The sequence below is a fragment of the Thunnus maccoyii genome, chromosome 12 (assembly GCF_910596095.1).
Source record: "Thunnus maccoyii chromosome 12, fThuMac1.1, whole genome shotgun sequence".
Classification (NCBI taxonomy): Eukaryota; Metazoa; Chordata; class Actinopteri; order Scombriformes; family Scombridae; genus Thunnus; species Thunnus maccoyii.
In genome coordinates, this window is record NC_056544.1 from 21,204,061 (window position 1) to 21,224,972 (window position 20,912).

The window sequence follows — 20,912 nt, forward strand, 5'->3', positions numbered from 1 at the left end:
TAGGCAAAAAACCACAGGTCCCAGACCACAAGACCACAGGCCCTGCCCATGCAGAATGCAGGCCCATGACTGGAGATCAGTGCTTGCCAGTCAGCGTCTGGTCTTGATTCATTGTCAAGAGAATGGCACACAATTAGGAAATCATTTCTGCTCTGAGACTCTCTAAAACGCTTCCGCTTTGACGTTCACCACATCACCACAATTCGACAATAGGCCTTCTGGGCCTTTTGCGAATGCCTTTAAGGATTTGTGATGACTCAGAAATTGGATCAAGAAAAAAGTCATTAATGGAAAAAAACTATAAAAACCACTCTTCAGTGGCGAGGGGAGTGAAGAGCATAATAATGGGCCTCACTCAGCTCTACAGAAGCTGCGTGTAGCCGCCACACCAAACAACGCATTAATAGGAGCTTGACATGTGCAGGGAAACTGGTTCAAAAGAGTTGTTAAACTACTGTACGGACTGTTGCGTAATGGTGCGAGCCAAGGTGTTCAGACAGCACCCATGCGCAAAATTCTTCTCAGCACTCGAACTTGAACTCTTTGGCAGTGTGAAATGGGCGGGCCTGTTGTTTTACAGTGAAAGCTAGAACAGAGGGGAACGGCCCATGATGCAGGAGCTGAGCTTATAGGGGTCCTAACGTCTTTCTTTACCCCCTCCACACAACATGAGCTATGACATACTACAGTCTTTTGAGAGTAAACATTCATAGACTAACTGGTGAGGTGTTGCGTCACGTTAGAGTACAGTTCAAGCTGCATTGACACAGAATTTGGCCTACTTTACTAAACCTGAGCACATGACACGGCTCTGACATTTCAACACCAAAAAAGGGACACAACTTACTTTTGGCCAAACAATTTTGAAGCTGCAATTCATCATTCATTCTGACGCGAACAAAGAAGTATTTTTGTTTCAAACAGCAACCCTCATCGCCTTCTATTTGGTCCGAATGGAGAGTTGAATTCTGCAAATGTCAGACTGGTTAGACGTGTGGCAAAAGCAGCAGGGAATGGAAATATTGATGTGTTGATGGAAAAGTAGCTGAGAAGAGCTACACAAGGAGCTGCTGCTGGTCACTAGCAAAAAAAAATCATATGATGATGTTATTTTAATGGTAGGGAATTATGAAGCTGTATTAAAGATACAGTTTATCTTCTAAAACAAGTGTAGAAGTAATGATTTTTTAGCATTACAAAAACATAATAAAAAAGCAAACTGTCACAAATATGGGACCAACCCCGCAAGATTTGGTAGAAAGCTCCGTAAAAAGCGAGTGTTGACTATTTCTTTGACTAACTGATTAACCATTTAGTCAACAAAATGACAAAAGACCCAACAGAGACCAAAAAAGGTGTCTTCTGATTGCTCATTCTGTCTGACTAAAAGTCCAAAACTAAAAAATATTTCATTTACAATGAAAGAAAAACAGGGAAAAACAGTAAATCTTCACATTTCAGAAGTTGAACCCTCAAAATATTTTGGCATTTTTGCTTAAAAAATGCCTAAAATCTATTGCCAACAAATCCATTATCAGATTTGTTGGTGATTAATTGTTTCAGCACTCCACAGTATTGAGCTCTGATCCAGGACTGTCTCACTATGTGTCTCAGCGGCTATCAGAAGAAATCTGAACATTTCAGTCAATCAGGTATATGTAAAATTTGTTACAGGAAGAAGGTTGCAAACATTAACTCATCGGATCGTCTTAGCAACTTAAAATATGGATAAAAAACAATGTCAGCTGGTGTAAAGTTACAAAAAACATGATTTATTCAGAGATTTAGTGACTTTGAAGGCCGATGCAAACCATGTAAAGTCAACAATGGTGCAGGATTTCGTAGTAGCCTTAATTATATAACCTTTTAAGTCACTAAGAAGATTGCTTTACATCCCGTGAGTATATTTGTGAGGGTCCTGGATCAGGACTTGGTAGTTCTGCTGTTTGTTTGCTTGCAAATTGTGCGACACAGATGTTAAGATGCCAGATATGAGAAGGGAGCGAATTAAAACAAAAAGACTGCTTACTTCTTTGACAGTGTTTCTGCGTCCAGCATCGTTCGCTGAAGTGTCCGTTGATGGTTGTCGTCTGGCAGGTGGTCTTTCCGATAGCCACCCCCGGGCATACGTCTCCACACTCTCTGTCATTCTTGTTGGCTACGATATAGTTGTCCTCCACTGAGTCCAAGATCTTGGACCAGTCCAGAGTGGAGAGATAGCAGAGATCTGGGTTCTTCTCGATTCTCACGGCTCCTCGGGTGATATTCATCAAGCTATGGAGGCCGATCTCTCGCAACTGGAGCATCTCGAACACCACCAGGGCATAGTTGAAGAACAGGTTGTTGCCTCTGATGACTGTCAGGTTGGGGAAGAGATCGCTGAGGCTCTCCAAGCCGTAAACCCTGAACAGCAACAGGTAGTCCGTGACCACTGTCAGCTTAGGGAAACTGAGGCCTCGAAAATCCTCAGGCTTGGTCCTAAACATAAGTAAGATCTTCAGGTGGCCTTCAATCACAGTGCAGTTCTCGAGCGTCTGCAGGTTGGTCACATTATTACGGATGTCCTTGCTTGGACAAACTGAAAAGACATAAAAAGGGAAGACACAGGTTCTTTAGAGACCAGGTACTTTCATGGGAGTCACACAAAATAAAGCAAGTACAGAAAAAGGCTCAAACTTATCTTATTTTGGGCTAAAAAATATTTTTCAATCATCAATTAAGTGTTGAACTTTGCAGCATAATCTTAAGGCGAACTAAAAATAGCACTGTATTATGGAAAGGAAGTGTTATGAATAACAACAAAAAAATTCCCAAAGACAAATTTATCTTTTGCATTTGTCAGAAGATTACAACTGCTGAACGTGACCGATCCGTTAGGCAAGACGTCTGCTCTGCAAACTGGAAAAACAGGGTCGAAGAAGTCAGACACGGTCTCAAGGAGGGAAAAAAATAGATCTCTTGGTAATTAGAGGGGATATTTTACTGAAAAATATGTGGTTATGTCCCTGGCTTTGATGAAGACCAGACCATCTTTGCTGACATTTTGTTTAGCAACCACATTTCTGGCAGTAAGCCACTGTCAAATAGGGAGTGCTGTCATCAGAGTGAAGCTGTGCTCATCCTTAGTTAGTTGATTTGTGGGGTTGCTTCTGTAACTCAGACCATTAAAAACATTAGCTAACCCATTAAAAATATTTGTCTGTGAGGGGAATTGAAGTACTAACGGTCAAGTATTGCAGCAGTAGTAGATTTGTGGCTTCTGTCAGTCCTCACCCAGACACATCATACTGTGCGATGAGGAATTCTTTGACTATGTTTTTGCGCAGACGGGCTACATTTTTCTCTGTCTCAATCATTCTCGATCCTACGGTATCACAATGACACGGTAAGACATGAATGTAGGGCTGCAACTAAAAAAGTATTAATGTGTCAATTATATTTTCATACCAGCGATTCATCATTCAATTTATTGAATGTCAGGGGGAAAAAAAACTGTGAAAATCACAATTTTAAGAGCATACTGTGATGAATTAGGCTACTTTATTGTTCTACCTACAGTCCAAAACTCATAAATACCTCCTTCATAATGATATAAAACAGAGAAAAGCAGTAAATTTGGGGCATTTTGCTTGATAAATGACTTTTTTTAAGCCTGTTTTTCTGCAACAAATACTCAATTATAATAATTTCTATTTTCTTGATCGACTAATTGATCAATTGACAAATCATTTCAAAATAAATCCAGTAGATTCAACTCTACTGCAACTGCAGATAAAGCACTGCATGGACTTCTTGAAACCTATTGCTAAATCAAACATTATTACACTCGGGGGGATTCTTTATGGAGAAAGCTGACGGTAATGAGGACATCCTCAACTCTCCTTAAACTTCTGGAAATCAGCCAACATCTTCGACATATGCTTTGTGTGACATAACAGTAAAGTAACAATGGCCATAAAGATGTTTTCCTTTACAGGTGCAACATGGGAAATTCCAGGCCCAATATTCACAGTTCACGAGTCACGGGTGCATCTGGAAGTGTGCTGCCTGGTGAGAGGGCTGTATTTGTTTACCAAACTACCAACCATTGAGCTGGGCGCATCAAGCCAACTGGTCAGCCATGTGTGGGAAGAGGTATAACAGCTAGGCGTGCACCTCTTTATGGCAGCAGCTCGTTTTACACCTTCTGTTGCATAACAGTACAAGACAACCGGCACACACACACACGCACACACACACACACACAGAGTGTCCAATCACAAAGTGTCCAAACAACAAGCTTTTCACTCCATGACCTTAACCAGAAAGCTCACGCTGCAGCAATTATCCAGGGTTCAGCCTACAACTTTGCGGCTTGTTTAAAATACAAGCAAAATGTCCTAACATGGGTTTCGACTGCAGGCTATTAAAAGCAACTCGGCTCGTTAAAAAGCACATTTCTCTTTTTAAAACTGCATTTAGATCTGCAGCTCTCGTTGTGGTCTCGGGAGCGTTGCCGAATTTCACGCATGAATAGCATGCCACAAACCTGTAATTTCAACACATCCACCTCCAAATGAAACATTTCCTATTAAACTTCCCGAGGAGACTGCAACAGATCTAGACTACTGTGGATCTACCGAACGCATTTTACAATTACGACGACGCCTCCGTCTTTCTCATACAACCACACACAAAACACAATTTATTGGACAAAAGATGCCAGAAATGAACAATACGAGGGACAGTGGTTCTGCAGTTTCAGAAATATCAACGGACATATCAACTGAGTACTGAGTGACCCTGTGGAGAAGGCGAATCATCACAGGGCGGCGAGTCCAGGCTCCTATCACAGTGTACACTTTCAGCCAGGCCAGTATTTTTAGCACCGCATTCCCAATAGAGAATCTAATACACTCCGGCCGTACCGATAGTGGCTCACATTGGAAACTGGAACATGGCAGCCCTGGTGTGTAAGGCAGGAATTTCAGAGCGGCAGCAGAGAAAGAACTGGCTGAGCTGACTTCTCCATGTGTGAACACTTAGTTTAGGAACAAAACTTTGGCAGAAGTAGCAAACTTTTTTGTTTTTACAGTGTTTTAGAGCCGACCACTGAAACTCGGGGGGCCGTGACACAACTCTGGGCAAAACAAACCAGGTGCATCCTAGAATTTAAATGCACGCCGTATTGTTGAGAAAGAGAGAAAAAAAAAACTGGGAGACATCACAAAGGTTACCATGGTGACTGGGCCGGCTCCAGCTCTCCATACATCACCTACTTTGAGCCAGACAAGACTGAAAACACGGCCACGGCGCTCTGAATCATTAATCAGTCATTAGAAGGGCAGTTTCCATTGACCGATGCCATCAGACATGTCTACTACCGTCCGCACCTCTGAGACAGATGCACTTTTAAGGTTAATTAAAAACAAGCAGTATGACGACTGCCTGTTTCAGCACCACTGTGTGCAAGAACAAACCTGTTAATAATAACGGGCTGGCGAGAGCTTTTAAGGTCATAGCTGGTGTTATTTTATCTTTCATTTGCAACAAGCATGAAAAGACTAAAACCAACAATCAGTTTATCCTAACAAGGAGAGGCCAGTTGATTTTGTATTTGTGTCTTTTTTTTTTTTTTTTGAACACAGATGCAAATCAAAGTGTTTTACATGAAGCTCTGAAATGCATTTAACAACACAAAGAGGAGGAAAATAAATCTAAGTAGAGCACTTATGTTGATTTGTGACCCATTATTTATTTTGGAAATAGGACTTTTGGAAGAAAAAAAAAAATCCAAACTCCACTTGGTCCATTTACTCTCTTTTGCTGGATCTTTCATCTGTATCACACAGTCTTCCTCAGCAGTAATGTTTAACTTAGAGCCAACAGGAATGGGAAGTCCTAAAAATGTCATGTATGAAAATCATAAAAGCACAGTCAACAGATCCAGATCCATCTCCGTGACAACTGAGCAAACTTAACCTACTGATGAAGACTATGGAGTGTGGTTGAAAGCGCGCATTTAAGTAGTAGTAGTAGTAGTTTAAATAAACAAAACAATAGACAAAACAATTCTGTTTAATTGAAGTAATAAATTGCCTAAAAATTCACACTGGGTTTAATATACCTGCCTACCTATCTAATAAAGAACATCACACAGTAGTATAGAAAATTATTCAAAGAAGTATTGCCTGTGTAAAAACAGAAATAAAAACATAAAACAGTCATACCATTGCATTAGCTGATGTTCCTTATAGGGATGCAACTAAGGATTATTTTCATTATTGACTAATCTGCCGATTATTTTCTTGGTTAGTCGTTTTGTCTATAAAATGTCAGAAAACAGTGCAAAATGCCCGTTAAAAGCTCTTTAAATGTCTTGTTTTGTCTGATCAACAATCCAAAATCTAAAGATATTTAGTTTACTATCATGTATGACACAGAAAAGCTACAAATTTGAGAAGCTGCAACAACAGAATATTTGGCCTTTTTGCTAAGAAAATTACTAAAACAATTATTCAGTTATCAAAATAGTTGGAGATTATCGACTAATCGATTCTCTGATTTGTTGCAACTCTCATACCTTAATTTCATTGACCACTACCAACTAACGATACTTGTTAGTCAGATAAATTGTAGACTTTGGACTCTTCAGGTGATTCGTTATTATTACTGAAGGATCAATAACACGTAAGCGTTATCCTTTAACTTTTAGGCATCATTTAAACATATCACTAGTATATAATCTATATCTGGATATAAGGTAAGGAAAAAAAAACATGTTATTGCTTAATATAAGTACATGTAGTGTGCAGTGCAATTTGAATATGTTCTGATCTATCAGGCGACATCTGTCTGGTTGAGGTCAGACTCCAGTCAAAGTAAGTCGGGCGTAAAGGAAATCCATACAGCTTGATCACATTTGAGAGGAAAAAAAAAAAAAAAAACCTGACTGTGAGATGAAAATGTCATGTCAATGTTTGTTGACAGCTGACTTCTGCGACCTTGTTTGTGCACTTTTCATATCACAACTCTGTAACATAACGCACACAAGCTTGCACACAAGACAAACAACATTAATACCAAGTGTAAATGCAAAAGCCCATGAAGGCACGTTGTTGTCCTGATAATAACTCCAGATAGATGCCGCTGTGAACGCCTGATGTAAAATTGTGTGTAGGTCACATGACGGTACTAAAATTAAATCCACATGTACTGAACTATAACTGTGAAAAGTTGAGATACATGCAGAACACAAACGCTGTACATATCTGTACTTAAAGACTCGACTGTCCGTCCGCTGGCGTGCTCAGCAGCAAACTCGCAATCCTTTCACTACAGCTGCAAGCATCAACAGGCACTAATGCTTCTGATCTTGTGAAGGAGGTGGATGGGGAGCAGAGGGGAGGGGAGGAGGGGAGGGGAGGGGAAGGGAGGAGGGGGGAGGGCTACAGGTTGTTAGACTGATGGTGTATATTATCGCTGGGCCTCAGAGAGAACTGAGGCCTCAATAAGCATGCAGGAACACAAACATTCAGTGATTGCAACACTTCCCTTTTCAAGGTTTCGCTGTTCTGTTGTTTTCCAACCTAGACTAAAACTAACTGCAGATCCCCAAAATGCCGAGGTCACCGAGATATAACGTACACGTTCGCCGTTTCCAAACTGACGTGTGATGTAATCCACTTAAAGAACAGCTGTAAAACCTAATCGTCCGTCGGTTTCAAGGTATACAATGAAAACAGCTCACTAATAATAACTCCTGCCTTTATCAGTACATACAGTACATACTGTTTTCAAAGTAACATCCAAAGGGAAACTAGTTGAAACTCTGACAATTGTTAGTCAGCACACAACAATTTAACTCTGCATAGCTCTCCACTGCAGTTACATTTAACTAAGACAAGCTTTCATCTCTTTATTTGCATAGGATTAGATATTACAGCAGTTACTACAACTCTGTGAGATACAACCTTCTTAGGAAATTGCTCAAGAGTCAAGGCCATACTGAACTGTATAGGCTCTCCTATAAATGTCTTTCAAGCAGGTGCAGGGGGAAAGGAGCTTATCAAATTGCCGGCTGTTTGGTAGGAGCAACATCGCCGAGTGCAGCGCATTAATAATACAATACAGTACATAACAGTCCGGGGAATACAATTAGACCAATGTAATTCAGGCCTCTAGTCTCTAAACAGGGTGAAATGGAGTAAAAGAGAGAGCTTGCAAACCACAAGCTCCCTCTGGGGATTGTGTGATTTGTGAGAGCTGCAACTAACAATTATGTTCATTGTTGATTAATCTGTCGCTTGTTTTTTTTTTCTCCAACTAACTGATTCGTTGTGTCGTCTAGATGTTTTGGCATCTTCAAATGTCTTTTTTTTTTATTTGTCAGACCAATTGTCCAAAAGGACTTAGAGTAAGACAATACAGTAATTTAACACTAGAAACTCTGAGCGTCCTGCTGACACAACAAGTGTTAACCGCATCAGTTAGAGTTATTGTGGGCATTAAAGCCGACGTTGGCTTTGAGGTAATTATTACCTCTAAAGTGTGAGTACACAATAACAAGCACATTTCCTTTTGACAGGGGCACGGTGCCAAGGGTAAAGATCTGACACAACAAGCTTTCCTTTTCAGTATACGTGTGTGTGTGTGTGGTAGAAGCGAAGGAGTGCAGGTGTGCCAGATTACTCTGTTTTCAAGCTGTATATAATTTCCAAACGTGAACCTGCCAGCCGTGATTACACGGACATTGTTGAAGGAGACAAGTGCAAAAATCATTCTTTTGTATACATGTCAAACGCGCTCATGACTTTGGTACTTGAGACAGCAGAGGCAGTTTGTGTGTAGTGTTTTTTTTGTCTGAGTGTTTTTGGAGAGGTGGAAGGGTGCCAGTTTCATCACCTACAATTGCTCTCCTGTCGGGGGCCGTAAATCAAGGCTTGCTGGGTTTTTGGCTCGCTGCCCGCCTACAAGACCTGCTCCGACCAGAGTGATACTCAACAAAAGCCGGCTGGTTGCTTCATGGCGAGCCCCTGCTGTTTGACGCTCTTGATAGGCTTTTTGAGTTTCACTATGAATGAAAAGTGCGGTATGAATTAAAAGCATTATTATTATGTCTGTTGATGACACGGTGGAGCAAAAACACTGCAGTCTGACAACCCGACCAACCTGAAACCTCAACCTGAGGTGAACCGAGCTGGAAGTTAAGATGCAGTTTGTGTCTCTCATGTATTACCATGATGTTGAAATTGTAAATATGGATGATGTGCAAAGACTGAGTCGGCTGTTCACATGTGAAACATATAAATTAGCCGGTTATCTGGAGAAAGCCTGGGAGAAGAGGAAAAAAAAAAAAGCTCTTTATCCAGATAATCTGTAGATATGTAACAGTCCTTTATGTGAACAGTTCATTTGGGATTTTTTGTTTTGTTTTGTTTTTATCTTGTTTGTTTTTCTTTTCTTTTCCTTTTTCCACATGCTTTGTATACGCCGGAAGATGTATGTTTTGTAAAACAGCGGTGTCTTGTAATCCCAAGTGGTATGGGCCAAATGTTTGGCATGACATAGAAGTAAAAATAAAACAAAACAAAAAAAATAAAAAACAACCGAGTCACAGAGTTAAGCACCCGTTTTTTTTTTTAGTAATAATAACTGGCAAAGAAGCTTTCCAGAAGCTCGTTCAACAACAATTACTGCTGTTTTGAAGGTATTTCCAGAATCCTAAAAGACTTTTCTAACAATCTGAATGAAAAAATATCCCGTCGGCTACACAAACACAAAAAAGATTTTTAACCAGGTTTCCAAGTATGTTTCCAATCAAAGTAGTTGCACGACAAGAAAACATAAACCTAGTATTCTAGCTAAAACTACATTATAATACAATGTTACATCAATATCGAGAAATATAACTAATATCGAAACTTTTTTATTTTGTTTCACACGGTGCAAATTAAGCACAGGCATGAAATTTCAGGCAAATGTTTTTGTTATATAAACAATGGTGCAACGAGGGAAATCTGTTACAAATCATCTTCATTGTGCAGCTGTCAGAATATTTTCTCATCCAGATGGTTACAAGAGAACCTGAGTCGAGTCCATTTTTATTTGTATAACCTAATATCACAAATTTGTCGCTTTGCAATCTGTGCAGCATCTTCTATCCTTAGACTCTTTCGATTTGAAGGAAAAACTCCCTGAAAAAAAAAACCTTTAGCGGGGAAAAAACTTGAAACTTGAGGATTCTGGAAATACATTCAGAACAGTAGGAGGTTGTTAAATGACCCACTGGGCTTTTCAAAGATCACTGTGTATGTATTTTTTCAGAAAGAAAAGATACCCGGCTTCCACTCTTATGGAATAGAAACACATGAGAGACACAAACTGGGGGCTAACAGGAAGTGTGACATACGTAACGAAACATAAGATACGTTTGTTGTCACATGGCTCTAAAATTTCAACTGCCATCAGATGCTAAATAAATTAAATCTATTCACACTGCCTCTATTAAATATAAGCTTCCATTATTAAGGGAATTTTTCTATCAAGCTGAGCTGGACAGCTACCAACAAGTAGCTGAGAAGATTTCCTGACTTCGACACTGGTCAGTCCAGCTTATGAAATCCACCAGTGTGAGGCCCAGGTTCCACTCTTCCCTTCTGTGGTTCACTCTCAAGTCTGAGAGGAGGAGGAGGAGGAGGGGAGGAGGAGGAGGAGGGGAGAGAAGCTGCAGTGCAATTACACAACTTGCTTTTGATTTATGTCTTAAAATTCTCGCTCAAACTGGTTTGATGACATCGCTCCCTATGGCCCCTCGCTAAAATCTGATGAAAGGTGAGAGAGCTTGTGCTTTTCTTTTCTTCGAAGGGCCTCTTAAATCGAGCTCCTGATACATAAGACTCCCTTTCACACACACGCTGCACCCCTAAAGTTATCCGGACATTACCCGGAGGAGCTGTATGTGAGAATGTAAATGTCCAAATCAGTTGGACTGGACATTAAACGGACTTTACCCCGCCAGCTCTCTAATACAAAGTCCATGTAATGTCCGATTGAGTCCATGTGTGAATACAGCAGGTCATTTTTCCAGAGGATTCACAGCGGGCGAGTGGGCGTATTGATGATGTTTATATCATGCAACTGGTGCGAAACTGGAAGAGTACAAACATCTGAAAGTGAAGAAAATGGGTCATTTACACAAAGACGACAACAAAAAAAGTCTAACTGGGGAGACGATGAGATTCAGAAACTTCTGCCGGTAAGCGCTGACGCCACAATCGTCACACAAATTCAAGAAACAGCAAGAGATGTGGTTGTTTATGACCAAATTACTAACCGGATACGTGACCGCATGTACTTTTTGCGTCATGTCCTGCCTCCTGCACGTACTACCAAAGCGCCACCCCTCGCCTAAACCGAGGAATTTTAAAGCCACAGACTGTGTTTACATACAGTGGACAAACTTCTTATATCTCATACTGTGCATAGAAGCAGCAGCTCCTGATAATCCGTCTGTGAAATAAATAAAACTGTTTACTGTGTGTGTGCTAGTGTCAAAATTACTATAAACCTTGAAGCTATTTTTTCTTGCAGAACAGATAACACATGAAAGCAACAGTATTTACTGAGTGATAATCTATATTAAAGTATCTCTAAAAGCCTGTGATTTACTGCAATTGTACATCAAAACTAATGTCAGGTATTTGGACACGTGCTCTCTTTCTAAGCAAAGATTTTAAGGAAACTGGTAAACGTTAAATCATACAAAAACATTCTTCTTAAACATGTCAATCACACTAAATAGTGTTAATTAACATTTAAGCATTGTTCTACATCAAATCACGCAGCTGCCTGTCAGCAATTTTTACCGGTAATTTTTCAGTTAATTTCAGCGTATACAATTCAAAACAAAGCGATGACAGATGGGCTGAACATAAGCTTAAGTTCTTCACAATCAGTTATTAAGCTTAACACAGAAGATAAACCACATGAAAAGCTGTTTTTACACAAAGAAGTTTGGAAATGTTTCATCACAGTCAACAGGAACATAAACTGAATCATCCACTTACATAAATCGACAGTATTTCCTGGTGTGTGGAACTAGTGGCTGCAACTAATGATCAGTTTCATTATCAGTTAATCTGTTGATTATTCTCTTGATGAATCAAATAGTTGTTTGATCCATAAAATGTTAGAAAATGTTGATCACTTTTTCCCCCAAAGCCCAAGATCACGTCCCGACCAACAGTCCACAACCCAAAGATATTCAGTTTACTATCATAGAAGACTGAATAAAACAGAAAATATTCACATTTAAGCAGCTGGAATCAATGAATTTAGATTTTTTATTCCTTAAGAAATGACTCTAAACAACTATCAAAACAGTTGGCAACTAATCGATCAATCATTGCAGCTCTATACGGGACAATGGCTGAACTGTGTAATGTTATGTTTGCCAGACTGCTCTTTAAAAAGGTACACTTAAGTACAGTAGTTTAAACAAGCAAGTGGTCCCACAGGTTTTCTATACATTTCCACATAAGTACAAGTAACATTTACTTCAAGCAACAGATTCCAACAGAGTGAAACAGTGAGTGTGTGCAGTCATTGTGGCGAAAATGTCTCCGAGTGATTGCAAATGTGTTCATTCATTCTTATCACCCAGGCTTCTTGGCTGGTGAATATAAAGGGGCTGTCAGGAGCTGTAAAGAGGGGTTATTGTTAAATTCCTGCACCGGCCACAGCAACAAACCAATGCTTTCCATCTTACAATAGACAGACAATTAATTCTCCTAAAATTCACAGACTCCTTATTTGGGACAAAACATTTTGTTTACAGTTCCTGCACTCAAATGGCCGATAAGTGTTAACCTTTGTCCCTTCAATGAAGTGACTGTCTACAACACCACTGTTGCTGCCTACGTGCCTTTTATCAAATCACAATCACTGACAAAACACAAAAAAATCTGTATGGGAATATTGCAGTACAGACTTACAGGGTGTCTGTACTTTTAAGTAATACGCTTATAGTATTTCTCAGCAGGTTATTTTGTATGTTTAATATAGTTCTTACAAGATACTGAATGTAGTTTGTAATTTGTTTATCAGAGCCACAGCAGAAGTTGATTAATCAATTAGTTGCAAACAACTAAATGACACACCAAGTAGTTTGATAATTGATTAATAGTTTTGAGTCATTTTTTGAGAAAAAAATGTCTTCTCATGTGAATATTTTCTGCTTTCTTTAGTCTTCTACGACAGTAAACTGAATATCTTTGGGTTGTGGACAGAAGAAAACATTTGAAGACATTACCTTGGGCTTTGGTAAACAGTGATCGACATTTTATTGACCAAACAACTAATGGATTAATCGAGAAAAGAATCGATAATGAAACTGATCACTAGTTGCAGCCCTAGTCCCCTGTGCACCAGGAAATACTGTCGTTTTATGTAAGCCGATGATTCAGATTATGTTCCTGCTGACTGTGATGAAACATTTCCAAACGTATTGGTCTAAAAACAGCTCTTCATGTGATTTACCTGCTGCTTTAGGTTTTATAACTGATTGTGAAGAACTTTGGCTTGTGTTCAGTCCATCTGTCATTGCTTTAGTTTGAATTGTATACTGTGAAAAGTATTGAAAAAAATACTGGTAAAAATTGCTGACAGGTAGCTGCATGAAAGATCAATTGAACTTATGTAGAATAATGTTTAAAAAGCACCACTGTATAGAAATTAAATGTGTTTTACAATGTTAATAAACACTAGGCTATTTAGTATGACTGACATGTATAAAATTAATGATTTTAATGCTCAGCATTTTCCTTAAAATCTATATAGTGTCCAATGATGATTATTAAAACATTTATGTAGGTCTAAATCGTCTATAAGGGGGATCCATGTGATTAATTTAAAGGAATAATAGCAATAGGAATAATTCAGTTAATTCATTATAGGAAAAAGTGTATTTTTTTGGTCAAAGGTAATCCCCTCACCTGCAAAGAAAAGAGCTTTTCTGACCATTTTCAATGAAATGTTACTGTGTAGTTTCCAATGTTTGAGCCTTTAGTATGTTGCATAATTTCTGTGCACACACATGCAGGTGAACTGTGTAATCAGCCACTTATTCAAACAATTTGACACAACAAAAATGCGTAACATTAACTTAGATAAAAAAGGTGAGAATAAAGGTTACTTACTCTCTGCACTGGCTCGATGACAGCTCATCATGAAGCAGACAGCGGCCAAAACAAAACCCACAGTCCGGAGACACATAACTGACTCGGGATAAGTCACCATCCAGCACTATTCCGGCTCAAATTCTCAATAATCCTTGGCGAGGAGGACAGCTCAGACTGGAGGAGTAATGCCTTCAGGAAATTGTTTTTATTTTGTGGCATGGGCCAACAGGTAAACAAAAATAAATAAACGACATCCCGGAAGATGGGCGGAGGAACGAGTCCAACGTGTTCAGTCAAACACAAGCTAACACTGCTGCTGCTGCTGCTAAAGTTAGCCACCTCATGGAAAAGCCCCGTTAACAAACACAAGCACGGGACATGAGTGCTCCCTTTATGTGTCTTGCTTGGTTTAACTGTCCCAGTTCAGTTTGCCCGTGTCGATTAAATAAAAACGGTGCCAAAACAAGACTTTTGTTGGCCGGGCAGAAGCTAACGTTAGTGCTAGCAAACGGCAGTTAGGCTAGCTAGCTAGCTAGTCCAGGCCACAAGTGAAGTTTGCGCTGCTACACGTCAACCCTTTTCAATTAATTTTTAACATAAACAAATCTCACTCACAAGCACACACCTGCAAAACATCTTCATTTTACTGAAAAAGTTGCATGCATGAAAATTTCTGTGACGGCGACCTTTAACTTAATTCAGAGGATTTTTTTTTGGAGGCGTTTGCTGCTGACTCGATGGTTGTGGCATGCGTGGCGTAACGTTAGCGTGTCTTTCGTTTAAAAAAAAAAACATCACACACACACACACACAGAAATCCCCCCAAAAGTCCTCCAGCGAGCACAAAACATTAGTTTCTTTTGCTTGTGAAATAACGCAGTTTTTTTCCTCCTCCAGTCCGTGCAGAGATTTCAGTGAGACCTCCGCTGACAGACAGACTCCGTCGTGGCTCAGCAGCAGGCAGCTCTCCTGTTTGTTTTTTTGTTGCTGTTTAGGAATTATTAAAATTAAAAACACCAAATGCTCCGGGTTGTGCTCATGCTCCACACAGCTGGCTGGTGTCACAACTCAAGCCTTTATCTGTGTAAGAGAAAAAAGTAGGTGGAATAAAGTTTGAGAGTTATTTTTCTTCTTCTTCTTCTTTTTCTTCTTCCACAGACAGAGGTAGATTGTACAGTCTCCCAGGTCCTGTAGGATCCCCCTTCTTCCCAGCCTCTCCGCCAGTAAACAAACCCTGCCAGTGAGCCAGATGGGCTTGAGGGGAAATACGGACTGGAGCTTATTGGATTACACAACAAACTGATCCCACTGTCAGGCGGTAAAAAAAAAAAAAAAGTAATCAAGTTATTTCTACCAGTAACTTCTAGAGTGAACTGGATTTATATTTTAATTTCATGATGCTGATTTATTGCTATGATGGCTGCAACTAATTGTTTTCATCATAGGTTAAAGGATACGTTCACAATTTTTCAAGTGTGTCTTAAAACAATATTCATGTGCCCAAATTAACATTTAAATAGGTTTTTCTTGCTGTAATAACTCCTCCTGTTCATACTGGCCATTAGAAGATTTCTTCATAATGTACTAATAATGTAAGAGATAAGGGGAAAAAATCCACAACTGTCCTTCTGTGCAAAAATGTATTTAAATGTTTATGAAGCTCATATGAAGCTTCAGCCATCCAAATGAGTCAAATCAAGTAGATATCTGCCACATTTACAGTCTTTTTAGTGCTAAAGTGCCCTATTTTGTTTTGTTATTATACTTCCACCGCAGCTTAACAGGGAAACACTGTGAGAGGAAACACAAAGAGGGAATTTGATGCTAAAAAGACTGTAAATGTGGCAGATATCCACTTGATATGACTAACTCAGACTGCTGAAGCCTCATATAAGCTTTAAAAAAAGACTCAAAACAATTAATTGACTATCAAAATAGTTGGCAATTAATTTAATCGTTGTTAACTAATTGAATAATTGACTGCAGCTCTAATTGATTTTTAAATTAAAGTACTATTATTATTTCTAAAAACACTAGTATATTGCTTTTATACTATTATTATTATTATTATTACTGTTAATAGTATTTTATCATCTTAAATTTAAAAAGGATATTTTCCCAAAACACTGGTCTAACGAAATCTTGTTTTTTTTATTCAGCAGTGGTCCAGTTTCAGTTAAAATAGATTGAAATGAAACAGTCTGGGGATCATTAACATAATAATACCATTATTCATGGCCTACTACTCTAATTGGATAACAGCCTGAGTTTGCCCCCTCCCCTAACTGAATCAAGTGCTGAACAACACGAGGCCTCTCTCAGTCTGCGTTCTTGTCTCTACTTGTGTTCTTGTGAAATGTCATCAGTTGCAGCCAAAGAACTGTTCCAATTCAAAGTCCACTTCCAGCGAAGTACAATCCAAATGCCCGGATGTGTACTTGCTCCGCCCGTTTTATTGTTGATATTTTTCCAGGCGATAAAGTAACCATTTAAATTCCCAATATGTGGTCTGCTTATCCAAATAATTCCTATTTGGAGATTTGCTCTGATGTTTTCAGAGATGTGAGGAGCTACTGGTTCAGTCATCTCAGCTGCTGGCAGCCCCAGTCCTGAGATGATCAACTGGTCCACGTCCATTGTCATCTCAGGGAGAACATGATCTGACAAAACTGATCTGTGCAGCTCTTTGGTGATTTACCGCTGGCTCTAATGTCTCGCAGCATTTTGATATATGATATAATTCCTTTTGGTAGATAAATGTTGGTCTCACAGATTAAATCAAACACTTTTAGCTGCCACATTAGTTTGTCTGAATGTAAAGTGAAGCTTCGTGTTTTTACTGGACAAAACAAATCTTAACCTCTATCTTAAATCTTAGCTGATAGTTCAGTTGTCATCTTCAATTTTATTTGTTTACATTGTGACATCACACATAAGGGCAGATTAGTTTAATGTTTTACAGTCCTCCATTAACTCTCTCTGACATCAAAATACACAACTTATTTATAACAATACATAAAGCTCTATATAGACGTCTGATAAAAACTCAGAATGACTTTAATGCCAATATGTACCATAGAGCTTACCAGAATTGTTTTGGTTAGGTGAACAAACACTGAAAAGCACTAATGTTATTGTGCAAATAAACAGTATTTATATTTATTTATTTTATTTTATTTAACTGGGACAATAAACAGTATATTTATTGAACCAAATAAAGAGAAAAGCTCATTTCCATCTGTTGTCCCACCAGTGATGCAGTGAAAAGTTGCCATAATAAAAGATAACAGTTGTGGTGAATTCAAACAATAGTATAATGTACAGTACAGTATAATGTACGTAGTTTAAGTATAGCACAAGTACGCCATGTTTTAGTGTCAAAACAAGTATATAACAGATAACTGTCCACAGTGTGATTGTAGGTGTTGTGGGGTTTCTCGACTTTAACCACATGTGAGAACAGAACGAGATTTGGTGAAGATGTGGCTGTTTTAGTGGTGGAGGTCAGTGGTAAAGTTGCCTCCTTCCTTCTTCACACTGACAAGGTACATGTGTTAATGACAGAATAGTTACATGAGTATTATTAAGTCAAAATGATTGTTGTGATTGTACTTCACCGCATCGATTTATGTTTTCTTTTCTGCAAATATAAAATAATAATTCATATATACTACTATACAGTAAACCACAATTTGCAGTAGGCTGAATCACAGGACATGAACCAGGTTTTATAACAGTCTTTAATGTAATGGTAAAGTGATGACTAGTTATGTTTCAATGCTGCCCACCTGATGTTAAAGTAACAAGTCAACAAGTCTGCTGCGCACATGTCAAAGTGATTTAGAGATCTGTATGTTTAACAATAAGCATTTGAGCATTGTGTCTGCATCCATATGTAAGTGCAGTATTTTATGTTTGAAACTTAAGAGTTTTTAACTGATGTAAAAAAAAACAAAAACAAAAAAGTAAACATGACATACTGTAATACGAGCTTTCTGTCAAATATCTTCTACACATTTTGCATGCACACACGTATCTGGTTAAGAGATTGTAATTTGGGGCGAAATTGATTGAAGATCTATCTTTCGGGGATCTTGTCTCCTTGTATTTATCTATTTTGCTAATTTGATCTCAGCTTCCTTCCAATTCAATTCAAGATCACCAGCTATTAAGCGAGGCTCTGCACTGATCTAATCCAAATCCATGCAAATACTAAAAAGTGACTGTATCCGGTTTGTCTAGATCAAAGGTGTTTGAAAGTGAAGAAGATCCTCTGTTATTCTGAGAAACTGCAGGAAAAAGACGAGGAAGGAAAATCCTTGTGCAATCCCGCAATTCTCTGAAAACAGAACTTGATTCTCCTTTTGATCCTGCAGCACACTCAGACAGGCAAATGGGGAAAAAAACCCACCAGGATTACACAATTCACACTGAGCTCACAACCGAGCTCAAAGAGGCTGAAAATATCTGAGATTGTTCTTCCTGCCATGTCTGTGCCACAATGCCATCTCTATCACCACTGCTGATTCACTACCTGTTTACATCCTCCATCAAAGCGTGTGTGGTGCAAGATGATCGTGTCCTGTTTATTGTACTGAAAAAAAATAATTCAGTTTTACTGGAATACTGAAAAAGCTGCTCTTTTGGGATTTCTTTGGGCAGCTGCGTGTCCGATAAACACTCTTAATCATCTATTCTGTGTAGAATACTCCCAGGCTGAGATTTACGTGTAAAGAAACATATGATGTTAATGACCAGCAACCACCGTCTGCTGTTGACGCAAGCATTGATTCAGTGGGAAGTGACTACTAAGGCTAACATGCAACAGGAGAACAGCTCATTAGCAATATCAGCACCTGGTAATTAGAGTTATTTACCACAATGGCTAAAGTGAAGGAAAACTCAAGGGAGACTCTCACAAGTTCAAAACAATACGTCTGAAAGGGTGGAAGGAAAACGTGATGCAAACAGGGTCAAGAGGTGACGCTCGCCAACGCCTTTTCAACAAACGTCACTTACAGGACTGCAAGAGACAGAAAAAAGGTTACCAACGGCATCGGAGTAATTAGCTACTGAGCCGATTGGACTGTCATGCAGTGCAGGAACATCTTGCGTTATAGACGAAGCAGAGCTAAATTGCACCGCTGTGAATTCTATATCTTAAACATAATCCCATATGGAGTGTGCAGTCTGTAGGAGTGAGGTGCCGTAATGAGATTAAAGACAACTGAGTGTCTGCATAAAGCCATGTCCCACTTCTCATTCATGAGCTGCCCTGCCGTTTTACACAAACAGTTTTATTTTTGTCATGAGAATCATTAGTGAGAAGTTTGGCTTTTGTCTGATTTTCCTTTTGTGCTTTGTGCTTGTAATGGATATCCTGTAATAGATATTTCCTAAGAAATCCAAAATGTTTGTGTTGTAAGTTCTCATCCAGCTGTTTGGACATTTATGGCACCTTGCTTCTTTTTAAAATATCCGCAGATGCTTCACACAGTCATGTGAAAGCAAATGTCCATTAAACATATCTTTCATAACTTTTTTTTTTATAAATGTCATAGGCCTTCATCTTCAATCACTAAAATGCAAAATTTACTTTTACAGGATGAGGTAATTTTCAGTGTAATTTAGTGCCAAAACAGTACGTACCCCGCTATGTAAAGTATGTTCTCTCTGAGCTATTGTGACCAGATTAGGGTCATTATGGCTGAGAACTATTGATGTGTTATTGAGGCTAAGATGAACAAAAAACAAATGACTCATGCACACATGATCTGAATGCTGACAGTGTAGGCTGTTGCCAGGGACTAAAAAAAGGGGTTGTTTTTGAAATGTGACTCCTAATCCTGACGACCTCCTAAACCTGACCTCTGCTGGGGTCACGGCGGACTGTTGGATCGCTTGAAGGTGGAGCAGACCCACTGAACCATGCAGAACATGGCCACAGTGTCTCAGTGTGTAGTGGTTTAGGTGAAAGGTGGAGTTGGGGTCAAGGTGGCTGCTAGTAAGAGCAGCCAGGCAGCATCCATCGATATGATGAGTGATGTCAACTCCAGATACATGGAGAGTTTATTATCTGATTTAAGGATGGTTGTTAATTCCTTGTAAACATTTACCTGTAATTTGTATGTTTTAGCCTGTTTATTACAATGCCCACATACTTACAGTTGACCATTTTGCGACATGCTGCAGAGATTTTAATGATTTTTTCCTGCAAAATTCTGCATTAAAACTTAGTTACCAGTAAAAAAATCTACATTCTGCGTTAGAAAATGGTCAGAAAATCTTTAAAATATCCACAATATGCAGTTAATGAGCTAAAATTTACATCCATTTTTCAACCCATTAACAAATCACATACTAATACGTACCTGATTACACCGACACTGTTTTCAAAACAGTGTTGGTGAGACTGGAAACGTGTCAGAACCAGCATAGCTTACAATTCCCAGCCATTCGATTTCCTTTCCAAGCTGCAGTTACGTGGTGTGGTAATGTTCTTCCTTTGTGGTGCCTTCACGGAAGCTTAAGCATCCGATATTTATGTGTTGGCTGTCGAAAAGCAGTTCTTTTACAAGCAACGTTATCGGGAAATCAGACCAGGAAGATGAACAATAAGCAGACATTCATGTCCTGAAAAGGACTTAGAATTTGGCACCGACATCAAAAAACAGATTTATAGTTCGAAGCCTGTTCCTTAGTGGTTTACACACAACAAAGTAAAACATTCAGACAGAGACATAATAAAAATCA

The 20,912-nt window shown here is 39.0% G+C and overlaps 1 protein-coding gene across 2 annotated transcripts in view; it reads right to left on the reverse strand.

Moving 5' to 3' along the window:
• The window catches only part of insra (insulin receptor a), a 56,516-nt gene extending 41,084 nt beyond the window's left edge, over positions 1-15,432 (reverse strand). For both annotated transcript variants that reach the window (XM_042428307.1, XM_042428306.1), the window contains exons 1-2: positions 14,178-15,432; positions 2,030-2,578 (exon numbers count right to left, since the gene is read on the reverse strand). In XM_042428307.1, the coding sequence (XP_042284241.1) occupies positions 2,030-2,578; positions 14,178-14,277 (649 nt within the window). In that variant the 5' untranslated portion in view covers positions 14,278-15,432. The remainder of the gene's footprint in view (positions 1-2,029; positions 2,579-14,177) is intronic.
• Positions 15,433-20,912: the final 5,480 nt, after the last annotated feature.